The 14,486-nt window shown below is 34.9% G+C and overlaps 1 protein-coding gene across 7 annotated transcripts in view; it reads right to left on the reverse strand.

Moving 5' to 3' along the window:
* Positions 1–14,486, reverse strand: part of Fam135a (family with sequence similarity 135 member A) — an 80,273-nt gene that overhangs the window by 20,697 nt on the left and 45,090 nt on the right. For 5 of the 7 annotated variants that reach the window (XR_011369385.1, XM_070010665.1, XM_070010663.1 and 2 more), the window contains 4 exons: positions 12,603–12,758; positions 5,315–5,388; positions 3,810–3,964; positions 1,238–3,590 (listed from right to left, as the gene is read on the reverse strand). Coding sequence is in view for 6 of the 7 variants with exons in the window: in XM_070010665.1 (XP_069866766.1) it covers positions 1,238–3,590; positions 3,810–3,964; positions 5,315–5,388; positions 12,603–12,758 (2,738 nt within the window). In the remaining variant the exon portion in view is untranslated. The remainder of the gene's footprint in view (positions 1–1,237; positions 3,591–3,809; positions 3,965–5,314; positions 5,389–12,602; positions 12,759–14,486) is intronic. The other 2 variants (XM_070010668.1, XM_070010667.1) reach the window with 1 other exon arrangement.

Raw genomic sequence — 14,486 nt, forward strand, 5'->3', positions numbered from 1 at the left:
TGTCTGTATGTGTGTATGTATGTGTGTGAGAGAAAGAGACAGAGAGACAGAGAGACAGAGAGACAGAGAGACAGAGTGAGAGAGTGAGAGAAAGCGAGAGAGAGAGAGAGAGAGAGAGAGGAGAGAGAAGAGAAATTGGGGATTATAGTCAGGACCTCAAGCAGCATGTTGGACAAGTGCTCTACCAAAAGGCCTTTTGGGGTTTTGTTTCTCAGATCAGTCTCACTAACTTTATGTAGGTATCAAACTTGTAATCTTCCTACCTCTACCTCCCAATTAGGAATATTTAGTTGTAACAATCATAAACATATGTGGGCTCACCTTAATAATATACATCTGACTATTGAATTTTGATGACCCAGAGACCCTGAGATGTATCCAGTGGGGTGGTATAGTTAGCATATTGTAATTGACAATTGTTATTGTGATGATCTCATTAGCTTTAGGCTCTAGAGACTTTATATGTAAATCAGAATATTTTCTTGTCGTTGTTGGTTGTGGGGCCTGAACTCTGGGCCTGGGCACTGTCCCTTGGCTCTTCAGCTCAAGGATAGTGCTCTACAACTTGAGCCACAGCACCATATCCGGCTTTTTCTGCTTATGTGGTGCTGAGGAATCGAACCCAGGGCCTCATCATGCAAGGCAAGCACTCTACCACTGAGCCACTTTCCAAGCCTAAAATCAGAATAATTTATGAACTTTAAAAATCTACTGTAAACAGGCCCAGACTTCTAAATGCAAATTTTGTAATATGGTCCGTGAAGAAGCAGTAAGATACATTGAGAATCAGTGCATGCAAGTAAATCTCTATCATCCCCAATTTTTACAGGTATTTCACTGGTTCATGAAATATCAATTCTGGAAATGATTGAAAACAGAAGCAATTAGGGTCCAATAGGTATATGAAGTTTCTACCTACTTACTACTTATGTAATATTATCTCTATTTCTTAGCCGTACTTATGATACACAGCTTTTTTCTACAAGTTAATGGGAGAGAGAAGATACAGAAGAAAACAAAGTTTTAGCTCCATTCTGTTTTACCATAAAATGACCATAGAAAATTTCTATCAGGAATGTCTAGACTACAGAAAAGACCATTTGGAAACAGTGGATATGTCTATATTGTGTCCAATATCCATTTATGATAATCAAAGGAGAACTTGATATAGAGAAAACATTAGTTATGATGTTATATAAATACTTAATAGAGTATACTATTGAGCTCCATTACTTACGCTTGTATTTGAGGTTTTGATGAATTTTCATACCACGAAATTGAAGATGTGAAGTTGTAAGGAATGCTGCGTGGCTGCTTTGTAATGGCATCAAATTTACTTTTAGAAGAATATTTAAGACTACAAGGAGACTCTCGTGGTACAGATGGAAAAGACAAACACCCAGAAGTACAAACAGTAGGAATATTCATCCCATCCCTTGGATAATCACTATTTGCTTTTTCAGATTTTCCAAATCCTTCTTCTGCTTCAGCATCTCTGCCTGTATAGCGAGCACTTCCTGTTCCGTCTAAAGTTGGATAATGTGTTTCTTCATAATACCCATTTTGAACCAGTTCTTGATCCTGTTCTTCCTCCTCATCCTCTTTGCCCTGTTCCTGCTGAAGATTACTATTTTCATTTTCACAAGTTTCCTTCCAAGAGCTAGCAGAATTGCAGATGGTAACAGCACGTGCATCAGAAATACATGTACTGCTCTGAGAGCCAAAATAATTTTCTACAAGCCCTTGCTTTACTACATCAGCACTGGCTGAAAAAGGCTCACTCACACTCATATGAGTTTCACTTTCGACAGCTGGGGCTTCTGAATAAATTTGTTTGAGATCTAATAGATCGTTACTTTTTCTTTCCACAGTTCTACCATCACTAATCTCTCCACTAGTAGAAATGGAACCTGACACAACACAAGCAGTACCCAATGAAATCAGCTTTGTATTTAATGCAATTGCTGTTCCTGAAAAGTTACTAGGCTTATCAGGACTCTGGGAGTCTTTATAAATAGTATCTACATTAGGTTTGGAGTTGCAACTACTTTTCACACCACTGGAACTATCTTTATCTGAAAAGACAAGTTGGAAAGGGTCTTTAGTACTTGCATTTGAGGAATGTATTGTTGAAGTTTCACTGTCCAAATGCCCTGAAAATACAACACATTGCTGTTGCAAAATAATACTTGACTTTTGAGTATCACATTTTTGTATATCAATTGTTCCTAGACTTAGTACAGTTTTGCTATCTAAGAGATGACATTCAGATACAACAGATTTCTTAGAATTTTCATCAGGTGACAATTCATCATCAGAAGGTAGAGAGTTTATAGATGTCAACGATGACTGTATCTCGCTTAAAGCACTTGTACTCTCAGTGCAATGACTTCCTAATGAAAATTTTACGTTATAATCAGGTTTCACCAAAAGCTGAGGAAATAATCTTTCACTGAAAGGACCTTGACCTTGTGCAGTTTCAAAGACTATCTCGGGGTTTGGATGGGTTGCAAAAGAACTTGGTTCACTTTCAACACCTGAATCTGAAAATCTAGAAGAGGCATATGTGGCATTCATATCTGGTAACTTAATTGTGTCTCCACTTACTACAACATGATATTCTTTTGTAGAAGAAGCAGGTGGATTATTTCTTAATTTAGCTAATGATTCTCCAACAGAATGGTACTTTGCTTCCTGCAAAGCTTCCTTTTCAACTGTTACTTCTATATACTTGGATTTACCATTAGATTCTAAGGACTCAAAGTTGGGCAGTAAATTATCCACAAATAGTTCATCTTGTTGAAGCTCTGTCCAAGGTCCTATTTTAACAGTTATTTTCTCCCCACTGAAAGGATCTTTATTACTGGGGTTCACTTCAAGAGTTCTAACTTCTGAAGGTGGGGCTGTTTGATGACCATGGCATTCATCTGATGAGCTTCTGGATGCCAGGTTTTGTTCCGTGGGTGTAGTTTCACTATCATCCTGGCAGATAACAAGTTTACCTGAAATGGACAAATTTGCACAAAGATTTAGGCTGCCAGAGTTCAAAGGATTGAATGGGTCTGCTTGCATATTTTCAGTATCTGGAGACTTTTGTTCAGTTCTCTCTGTATTAGTTGGCAAATAACTAGCTTCTTTTTTGCTTGTCTGTCTGGCGTAGGTCTTTGGGTCAAAATTATATCCACATATTGTGGGATCCAGACCTTCCTTCTGACTATGTGAACGGTTGCCTTCATAGCACTTAGTTAGATCATTTGATGGTGTATTTTTCAAACATTTGTAGCCTACCAAAACCACAGAATCTTTAGAGTTCTGTTTTATTAATTTTTTTGTATTTTCTGGTCTCATAGTTTTTATGAGGTTAGTGACCTTAACCTTGGATTTATTTGATTCTTCATTCTTTGTTTTTAGAGATTTTGTTAGCTGTTTTTCTCCTTCTGTATACCAAACACTGGAGGCACCAGCAGTTCTGACCTTCAACTCTGGGCTAGAAAGTCCTGCTACAGAGCTTTCTTCAGTCTCATGTTTATCCATTTTACTGGACTCTGATCTCTGAAGATTCTGGATTCCCATCCAGGGTGCATCTAAGTCTTTTATCCAAAGAAAGAAAGATTCATGTTTACAACAAGGATGAGAACTCATATGATTAAAACTAGTTTGTCTAACTATAACTTTCTAAAGTATCCTCAAAAATACATAAAACTGGAGGGATAATTTGTTTCATTTTAGGGAATGGTTTTATGTATATTTGAAAGAATATACTGAAAATGATATATGTGGCTTATATATTTTAGTTAGGTTATACTTACCTTCAATAACTGAATCTAAATACCTATCTTCAAAGATTATAGGTAATGAATTGAGATCTCCATCTAATTCACTACATTCAATAGGTAGGGGTGGAAGAGAACTGCAGAAGGAAGTGGTTTTGATAGCGGTGCACATCTGTAGATGACTCTGAGCACTGAAAAATATTTCTTAAGTCAGACTGTAATAAAAAAATCATACCCAACTCCACTTTACAATCTACCCTGTTCTCTTCCCCCACCATTCCTATTCCTTTACCCTAAAATATAACCCCCTTATTAAAGAGCTTCTTGGACAGAGATAAGACCAGGCTAAATGAAAATTATGGTTTGTTGACAATAAGCTGACATCAATTTATGGTCTGTTACACATTATTTCTATTCTTCTATAAGTTCATTTGTTATTTCAAGGTATTTATGATTATTGACTGTGAGCTTCACAATTGACTGTGAGCTTGACTGTGAATAGCATGTACCAGAATCTTGATGCCTACTGATTATTTGTTGAGAACACTAGGAAAAGGTGGGCTCCATTGTGGTTGCTTTACTTAACACAAATAAAATAGCTATTTTTACAACAGGCATATGACTAACACAAAATGAGTATTGTTGGGTTTTTGTGACATGATACTTTCTTATGGGAAATTTCAAACAAATAAAAACAAAATGCAATACAAAATTTCAGGGACCCATTACCCAGGATACGAACACTTACCATTCTTATTTATGTGTATCTTAATATTTACTACCAATCTACACATTCTGTCATTGTTTATGGTGCTTTCAGGAAGTACAGCTTATTAGAACTAGAATATATAATTCTTAGCTGTATGATTTTGATGAATAAATACACAAAACAGTTCTATCCATTCAAGAGTTCCCTTATGTCTTGTCTTTCTCAATTTCCTAGCACAAGGCAACTGGAAAAGGACAACTGTTTTGATTTTTTTTTTCACCATAGTTTTGCTTCTTACATATCTCCATATATACAAACACTATACATTATTCATTTTTTTAGGTCTGCCTTCTTTTACTCAGTATAATGTCCTCAAAATATTTCTTAAAGCCAAAGAAAATCATACATAAATATGCTCAGGATGAAAAGAGAGGATATTTTTCCTGGACATTGTAACTATAAATCAGTCATATAACAGAAGGAAATGTCAGTCAGGCTACTTATGGAAATCTGTAATAAAAATGATGCATGTAAGAGATTATAACCTGTGAAAACACAGAACAAAATGGCCAAATGAAAAGCTGGGATAAGAACTGAATGGGATAATTGAGGTTATAGTAAATCTGATATAAGGGGAGACAGGGAAAATACATTGTATTATTATGTAAAGTATGGGGCTTTTGTAAAGTAATTCACAAGATTAAACCCAAAATAATTAATGAACAGATTTCAAAATTTCTTTTTAATTCTGTATATTCAGTCCTTAATAAATTCTGGTATACATCTTATGCAAAAAGAAATGTCATCTTAATTGTGGATTTATGCTACTCACTGAAGTTCCTGGAATGCAATCGCAGCTTCTCTAGGATGTTCAAAGCAAAAGAAAGCCTCAGAAAATCTGCGAACCTAAAAATTTCCAAAGGGCATTATTAATAACATGGAACATTCAAAGTCAATCTGGTTTATAATAGGGAAAGAAGCATATATATATATATATATATATATATATATATATATATGTATGTATGTATGTATGTATGTATGTACACACACACACACACACACACACAAAGAAGCACATATATGCTTCTTTTTCTTTTTGTTGCTGGTCCTAGGGCTTGGTCCACAAAAAGACTACTACTTGGCTTCTGGTGGTTAAATGGAGAGAAGAGTCTCACAAACTTTCTTCTTGAGCTGTCTTCGAACCATAACCTTAATACTTCAGCCTCCTAAGTAGCTAGGATTACAAGCACTCAGAGACAAGAAATATTGACAGAAGAATATTCAGAGCATCTTCACTCAGAAAAACCAAATAAAGAAAAACAAATCATCAATGGACAAATAAATTTTGAAATACCCTACAATAAATATACTCAGAAATAAAAATAAATAACAGGTATACAAAAGCAACATAAACTTCAAAAAATCATAGAGTGAAAATAAGTTTTATTTATATAGGTTTTTAAAAATAGATACAATTAAACTATGGTCATAGAAATCAATATAGTGATTGCTTATGGAGTGAGGAAACTGTACAAAGTCATTTTCTAAAGTAACAGAAATTCCTATATAGTGGTTGGCTACCAAAACTTTCCAATGACAATTAGACTCTTATATCAGTTAGCAAAATTTAGATTTAATAAATACAGTTTCTGTCCTAAATCTGAGCACCATCAATATTCTAAAAGTCTAAAATATATATTAAAATCAGTCATGAGAGTATACTGTAACAGAAATATACAAAATAAATTCGGGTTTAAAAGATTATTTTTTTCTCCCATTGCAAGGCAAATGTATTAATAGTAGTTTTAAGCACAATAATATCTCCAAATGAATAAGGGTTAAGTCATACCCTTTACAAATTTAACCATAAAAATAACTGCTGAATGTATCTGTACCTTTACTGGATCCTTTTTATTGGGAGGGAGGGAATAAATTTTAGTGTTTGCTGCCTATCCTGCTATCCTATGCATTACAGGACACTATCAAAAAAGTGAAAAGAAAGCCAGATGCCAATGGCTAACACTTGTGTTACTAGCTACTCAGGAAGCTGAGATCTGAGGATAGTGATTTGAAGCAAGCCCAAGGCAGAAAGTCTATGAGACTATAATCTGCAATTAACCACTCAAAAGCCAGAAGTGAAGCTGTAGCTCAAGTGTTAGAGCACCAAGTTTGAGCAAAAATGCCAAGGGACAGCAAGCAGGCCCTGAGTTCAAGCCAATTACCAGCACATAACATAAATAAGTTAATAAGTAAAAAGTTAAAAACAATCTACAGAAGAAAAAGTATTTGTAAGTCATACAAACAATAAGGACTTAATTTCCAGAATATATAAAGAAGTTCTAAAACTCAATGACTAAGAGACAAAGAACAGAATTGTATAAGAAAACCTGAATATATTTACAGAATGACTTGAATATATAACATACATTTCTCTAAAGAAAAGATACAAATATCCAATAAGCACTTAAAGGGTATCCAAAGTCATTAGTCACTGGTGGAAATGCAAACTAAAACCATAATTTAATACAATCTCCCACTTGTTAGATTGACCATTAAAAAAATGAAGAAAATAAGTTTTGGCAAGGATGTGGAGAAATTAGAAGACCCTTTTCCATTGCCTTTGAAAATGTAAAATGTGGAAAAGTTTGGAGGTTCCTCATGAAGTTAAGCAGTTATATACCCCAGTAATTCAATTCCTAGGTATATAACCCAAATAAATGAAAAAGGTATGTAAGCAAACAGTTTCAGATGAAGTTTTATAGTACCACTTTCAAGCATGGAGACAAACCAAATATTTTTTTAAGGTTTCTTTCTCTAAGAAAGTCTTCTTTCTATAAAACTTTAGGCTGAGGGCTCAAAAGATAGAGCATTTGTCTAACATGAACAAGTTCAAGCCCTAGTATTACAAAACAAACAACAACAACAAAAAAAAAAAACAAATCTCAATGGTAGAGTGCTTGCCTTGCATGCATGAGGCGCTGGGTTCAATTCCTCAGCACCACATAAGCAGAAAAAGCTGGAAGTAGCACTGTGGCTCAAGTGGTAGAGTTCTAGCCTTGAGATGAAGAGCTGAGGGACGGTGCCCAGGCCCAGAGTTCAGGCCCCACGACTGACAAAAAAAAAAAAAAAAAAAAAATCCCAGGCACAAGTTCTAATTAACATTAGATACATTATAATACCTCAAGAGATATCTTTGGAAGCACTAGAAATAAAAATTAGTGAAATTCCTGGGGAAATGGGGCTGGGAAGTTGGCTCAGTGGTAGAGTGCTCGCCTCGCATGCATGAGGCCTTGGGTTCCTCAGTACCACATAGGCAGGAAAAAAAAAGCCGCAAGTGGCACTATGGCTCAAGTGGTAGAGCGCTAGCCTTGAGCTGAAGAATTGAGGGACAGCAACCCCAGACCCAGAGTTCAGGCCCCACGACCGACAAAAAAATCAAACAAACAAAATTCCTGGGAAGAAATAAAACCACAGTGAAAACATGTTTGCTCTAAAGACATACAAGTGAGAAGCACTTCTCCACATTTCTGTTGCATTTCTCCATTTTTTAATTAACTTATATTAATTTTACAAAGGGTTTTTTGGGGGTTATTTCCATATATGAAAATAATGTACTTTAATCAAATTCACCCAGCACTGACCTTCTTCGTTACAGGCTATCTTTTCTAAGATATTTATATTGGGAAAAGTCTTAGAGACAAAGGTAAAGGGAAGATTTTGTACATTTTTGGAATATACAGACTTCCTTTTGAGAAAACAAGCACATTTATTACAGTATTTCTCCTTTAACCAATCTATATGTGGCATATTCAACATTAGATGAGTCAGAAAACTTGTACTTTTAGAATCAATAACAAATAATATTTTGAACCAATATTAAATTAACTTACTAAATTACAGATTTAATTCAACCCAATTCTTCTCAGTCTAACTCAGCCTGTTTTCAAGCCAGTAAGGAAAGATTTCCTATCAAAGGTTCATTTCTATGGCTAAGTTCAACTGTGCTACTTCTGAATACATTCTTAAACGATCTATATAATTTGTCACGGCACAGTCTATCCCTGTACAAACACAATTGACCTTTGGGTTATTTTGCTTACTGTAAATTTAGCCTTGTATTGTAAGAATACCAAGACATTTTATAAGCAAAGTTACTGCTGAATTGAAAAACTGGAAAGCAGGGAAAAGCTTATTATTCCCATTTAAGTAACAGTAGGCATTTTATCATACTTGAATTACCTTTTCTTAATTCTTAAGAGTGAGAAAACAGAAACTCTAGGTAAAATGGTAATGAGTTTCTTTGGTATCTCACTCTTGTCTTGAGTCTCCTCCTATGTCTCAAATTTGTGTTCACCAGCCTTTCTCTGGTGCTGAAGTTCACCATTTTGCTTCTGGAAAGCTTCATCACCACAAGATGTCATGTTATAAAGTTATCTTGAATATTTGCGATCATTCTCCTTCCAAAACTACCATGAAGATGGGACTACATATTAACAGAAAAATAGAACTATTTTTCCTCTACTAAAAATGCAGTTCTGGGGCTGGGAAGGTGGCTCAGTGGTAGAGCGCTTGCCTTGCAAGCCAGAGGCCCTGGGTTCGATTCCTCAGCACCACATAAGCAAAAAGAAAAAAGCCGGAGGTGGCGCTGTGGCTCAAGTGGTAGAGCGCTAGCCTTGAGCTGAAGAGCTGAGGGACAGCGCCCAGGCCCAGAGTTCAGGCCCCACGACCGGAAAAAAAATAAAATAAAATAAAATAAAAATAAAAATAAAAATGCAGTTCTAAAAAACATTGAGAAAAGTACTTTTTCCACATTTCTATTGGCTTTTACTTATACTGGATTCTAAAATAAACTTTGACTTCAAAAAGATTTTTATTAGCCAAGCGCTGGTAGCCCACACCTGTAATCAGGAAGCTGAGATCTGAGGATTAAGGTTGAAAGCCAACCTCAGTAGAAAAGTTCATGAGATTCTAATCTCTGAACTACCAGAAAACTGGAAGTGGAACTGTGGCTCAAAATGGTAGAGGTCTAGCTTTGAGCAAAAGATCTCAGGGACAGTGCCTAGGTCCTGAGTTCAAGCCCCATGACCCACCAAAAATAAAAAAAATTATTTGTGGAAACTCATATGAGGAGTTGTCATCTAGAATTGGTAAGCTACATAGTCCAAAAGCCAAATCAGCACTACATCCTCCTTGGTAAATAGCAAAGCCATGCTCACTTAATTTACAAGTTGTGTTGTCTGTCTTTATTATATAAAACAATAAAGCTGAGTAGTTGTGACTCAGACACATGACTCTTGAAAACACAAAATGTTTATTGTTTGGCCCCTAACAGATTGCTGACCCTGTTCTACAGGACAGAAGTTTAGGCTGCTAATCCCATATCCTGATAACTACTCTTCAAGGAAATTGTCTGAGGTCGCAGTATAAACTCAGTCACCTGAGTACTGATCTAGTCCTGTATCTTCAAAAGAATCAGTGAGATGTTTTATTGCTTATCAGTGCCAATTTAACTTAATTTGAAAGCTGGCTATACTGCTGATAATATTAATATTCCAACAATCATCAATGTTCAAAATCTGGGTAGTAAAAATGTTACTGGAAAATATCTATCCATTCACTATTATTCCATTCTAAATTACTATACTAAGACGAAGCCAGAATATCAGTGAGTTGGATTCTTTGATTATACTACTTGATCCTCTATAGAATCTCTTTTTCTTGGTCCTTTAGAGAGTACTGCTTTTAATAAAGGACTTCTAAGAAACAGCCCTCAAAAAATCCATAGTATTCAACATGATAAGCCTGATTACTACAACGTAGAAACAAAACAAAATAAATCACACAAGAAAAATTATAATTGCCAGGAGCTGGTGGCTTAAGCCTATAATCCTAGCTACTACTTAGGAGGCTGAGATCTGAGAGCCATGGTTCGTCATGGTTCTAAGCCACCCCGGTTTAGAAGGTCCTCTTATCTCCAGTGTGTCTTTAGTGATGGAGTGCTAGCCTTGAGCATAAAAACTCAGGGACAGAGCCCAGGCCCTGATATAAAGCCCCAGGACCAGCACAATAAATAAACAAATAAATAAGAAGTAATAACATACAACAAAGGTAGTTCTTTGAAAAAATAGTAAAATAGCAAATTTCTGGTAAGAACAATCAAGAAAAAAAGAGAAAAAGCAAATTATCAGTGATGAAACACTGGAAAACATATGGACCTGGCAGATATTAAAAAGATCTTTGAAGAGGACTTGAACTCAGGGACTAGGCAATGTCTCTGAGCTTATCAACTCAAGGCTAGTACTCTACCACTTGAACCTAAGAATCTTAGTGGTTAAATGGAGATAAGAATCTCATGGACGTTCCTGCCTACACTGGCTTAAAACTGATCTTCAGATCTCAGTTTCCTGAGTAGCTAGGATTACAGGCCTGAGTCACGAGCACTTGGCTTATAACTTTAAACAAATCACTAGGGAAAAAATATCATATCCAAACTGATAAGATATTGATCAATGGCTTCTTTTAAGTCAGAATCATGGAAGACAAAGAAAATACAAGAAACAATCCCATATTAAATGGGTCTATACAGACATTAAAACTGAAAATGTGAGATCACAAACTTGATCTTGACAACAGGGAAAAAGCTGTCTTAAAGAGCACAATAAGAGGTTAAAGGAGTGGTACAGGTAATAGAATGCCAACTAATGAGTAAAAGCATCAGACACGGAATTTGAGTCCTGGCTTGGGATAAGAAAAAAAAGAAAGAACATAAAAGACAATTGATAAAAACTAAATATGACCATATCCTATACATTAATCTTTAATACTGATGTGATAAATAAATGTTCACATAGCCACTTAGCATATATTTAAGTATCAAATTATCTAAACACAGTCACTGTAATGGTAAGTGAATGACTATTCTTAGGAAATATATGCTGAAATATTTAGAGATAAAAGGATGTCATGTCTATCCAAATGGTTCAAGAAGAAAGTCTGTCTTTATATAGAGCTATATCTATATATTTATATCTGTATCTATGTATATCTATGTAGAAAAAGAGAACGATAAAGCAGATATTCTAAATGGTAGTTTCTGATTCTCATAACACTATACTGAGTACTTTGTACTAGTTTTGTAATTCTGTTAAGTTTTTAACTACATTTTGGGAATTCCATAGTTTGCTTTTCACACTTGTGTTTGGGCCACTCATTTACTGACAACTCACCTTTTCCATGATCACAGACATGTATTATACCAAGAAGAACTCTATCTGTATCTGCTTTTTTCTAAACTGAAATTATACACTACACTGGTCCACCAAAAGATAATATACACAAGTCGTTTAAGGATTCAGGTGGACCTGTTGCAACAATGAGAAGTACAAAATGTCATGTCAAAACCAGCTTTACAATGTCGGTGTGGGGGGGAGGGGGGTATGATTGGGTGGGGGGGAGGGGGGAGGCTGAGAAGGGATGTGAAGGGTAAACAAAGGAGGAGGCTGCAATGCTTGGTAAGAAATGTATGCATTATCCTGCCCATGTAATTGTAACCCCTCTGTACAGTATGTTCTCAAATAAAATAAAATTAAATTAAAAAAAATATCAAAAAAAAGATCACTTTACAAAAAAAAGTGTAACCAAACACTAGAATTTAAAATACATGAGTTAATAAACAAAAAGGCAATTATACATAATAATGTCCATACTAGTCCTACTCTAACCACTTAACAAAGTTCACTATGTATACTCCCATGTAAGGTGAGGAAGAAGAGAAAAGAGGTAGGAAAGGGAGAAAAAGGGAGGGACATTGCACTTAAGTTTGAAAGGGTGCTTAAGTTATTGATTTCTATCCAAAATGAGGCCTGACTACAATTTCTGTTTGAGCTCTGGGGTTATCCTGAATCATTGATTTGTATGTATTATTCACCTTTATGGGTAGTACATTTCACTAACAAAGGTTATAGCTAAGGTACCATATCTATAGTTATCTTATTATATTACTAATTTCAGAATTCAAACAGGAATAATGATAAATGTCTCTCTGGTTAACCAACACAGTAAAGCAAGTTTTCCATTCCTAAGAAAAATTTAAAGATACATAATTTCCTTTAGCTTACCCTCAAGGTATGGTGTTCTTGTGCTAATAATATTCTCAGTTCTTCATGTAGTGTTATAACTTCTAAAAATTGTCCCCATAAAGCCATCAGAAGTGAGCACAGTTGTGCAAGATTCATATTTATAAGCTCTGCAAGTTCATCAGGATTTTCTATTTTCTGAAATGACAAGAAAAAAAGAAATTCAGTGCTTTCCAGGACTTTCTGCAACATATCAAATACAATGTTACTGAGATTTTAACTTAGAGGCAAGTTTATTATTCAAAACTCAAATAGATGTGTACACACATTATTTTCTACTTAACTACAGAAATTTTCCACAATTTCATTCATTTATTTAATTTATTTTTTGGTACTAGAGTTTGAACTCAAGTCCTTGAGCATACTAGGCAGGTCCTTTTCCACTTGAACCATAACCCCAGATCTTTTATATTTCTTGTTATATTTTTGAATAGGATTGTACATTTATGCTTTGGCTGGCCTAGACTACAATCTTATTTGATTCCTGCATAGCTAGGTCAACAGGTGTTTAACCACCTTTCTGCGCTTTTTATTGGTCTTATAACCTTTTATCCAAGGCTGATTTTAACACTGATTCTTCTGATTTCTGCCTCATGATAAGCTGATATTATAGGTATACTCCATTATAATTCCCTACAGGATGATCAACATCTATCACCACAGTACTAGAAATTCTAAATACATTGTATATAAGGCAGGATAAAAGCTGTACAAACTTTTGAAACACAGAAAGATCTTAGTAAGACTTTCATCCTCAATCAGCTAAATGAAGTACTTAAGATATCTTTAACTCTTCAGAAAGGACTGAAAAACTTTTGGAAGTGCTTTTCCCCCTCATTTCTGTTATCAGGTTCTACACCAATTGTGGGCAACTCCTTTACAAAGTTAAAGTATCTCATTTATTAATATGTTCATTTAAACTAATGTAGATGAATACAAAATTGTATGACATGAAGAAGTTGCTCAGTATAATTGGTTTGCTTGAATTGACAGAATAAGCATAGCTGTTTATTTACTTCAACTTTAAATCATTTCTATCATCTTCAAATAGTTATACAAAGAGGTGTCAATTCAACATGTCAATTTATGTGTACAATATATCTTGATCAATGTCATTCTCATCCTTCCATCATTCAGAATATGTATTTTTTTAACAAAGAATAAGTAAGACCATAAATTAAATTTCTCTTTTTTGGGTGCTGGTACTAGGGCTTGAACTCAGGGCCTTGTATTCTCAATTGGTTTTTTGGCTCAAGGCTGCAGTTCAACCACTGGAATCTATATGAACTTAAATATTTTAAAAATATGTACACACACACACACACACACACACACACACACACACACACACACACACACACACACACACACACACACACTCCCAAATGCTGAGTATCACAAATTATTTTTACTTTTTGTTTAAGTTTATAATTCCCCTTTATCTCAACCAAACTTCCCATTTATCTCTCCTAACTCAGAGAGATAACACAATGCCCAAACTAAGAAAAACTATTTAAAAGGGATTATGATTGAGATAGCATAATGCCAAAACTAAGAAAAAATTATTAAAAAGGGATTATGATTGTATAGTATTCATGTTTTTTTATGCTGCAAACATTTTAATGATTATTGTTGAGCATATATTTTGGAAATTTACTTCAAACTGCAACAAGTTTAAATAAATGTTTATAACATACAAAGAAAATACAACCAAACATAAAACTTGCTTCAAGTGTGCCTTGTAACTACCAGTACATAGTAGCAATTCAGTAAGTATTATTGCAGAGTGAACAAATGAACGAATTCAGTACAGAAAAAGACAAATTTTCAGGCAAACTCAGGAAAAGGAAGCTAATATAATCAACA

Source organism: Dipodomys merriami, unplaced genomic scaffold (genome assembly GCF_024711535.1).
Source record: "Dipodomys merriami isolate MVZ:Mamm:240054 unplaced genomic scaffold, mDipMer1.0.p SCAF_8, whole genome shotgun sequence".
NCBI lineage: Eukaryota > Metazoa > Chordata > Mammalia > Rodentia > Heteromyidae > Dipodomys > Dipodomys merriami.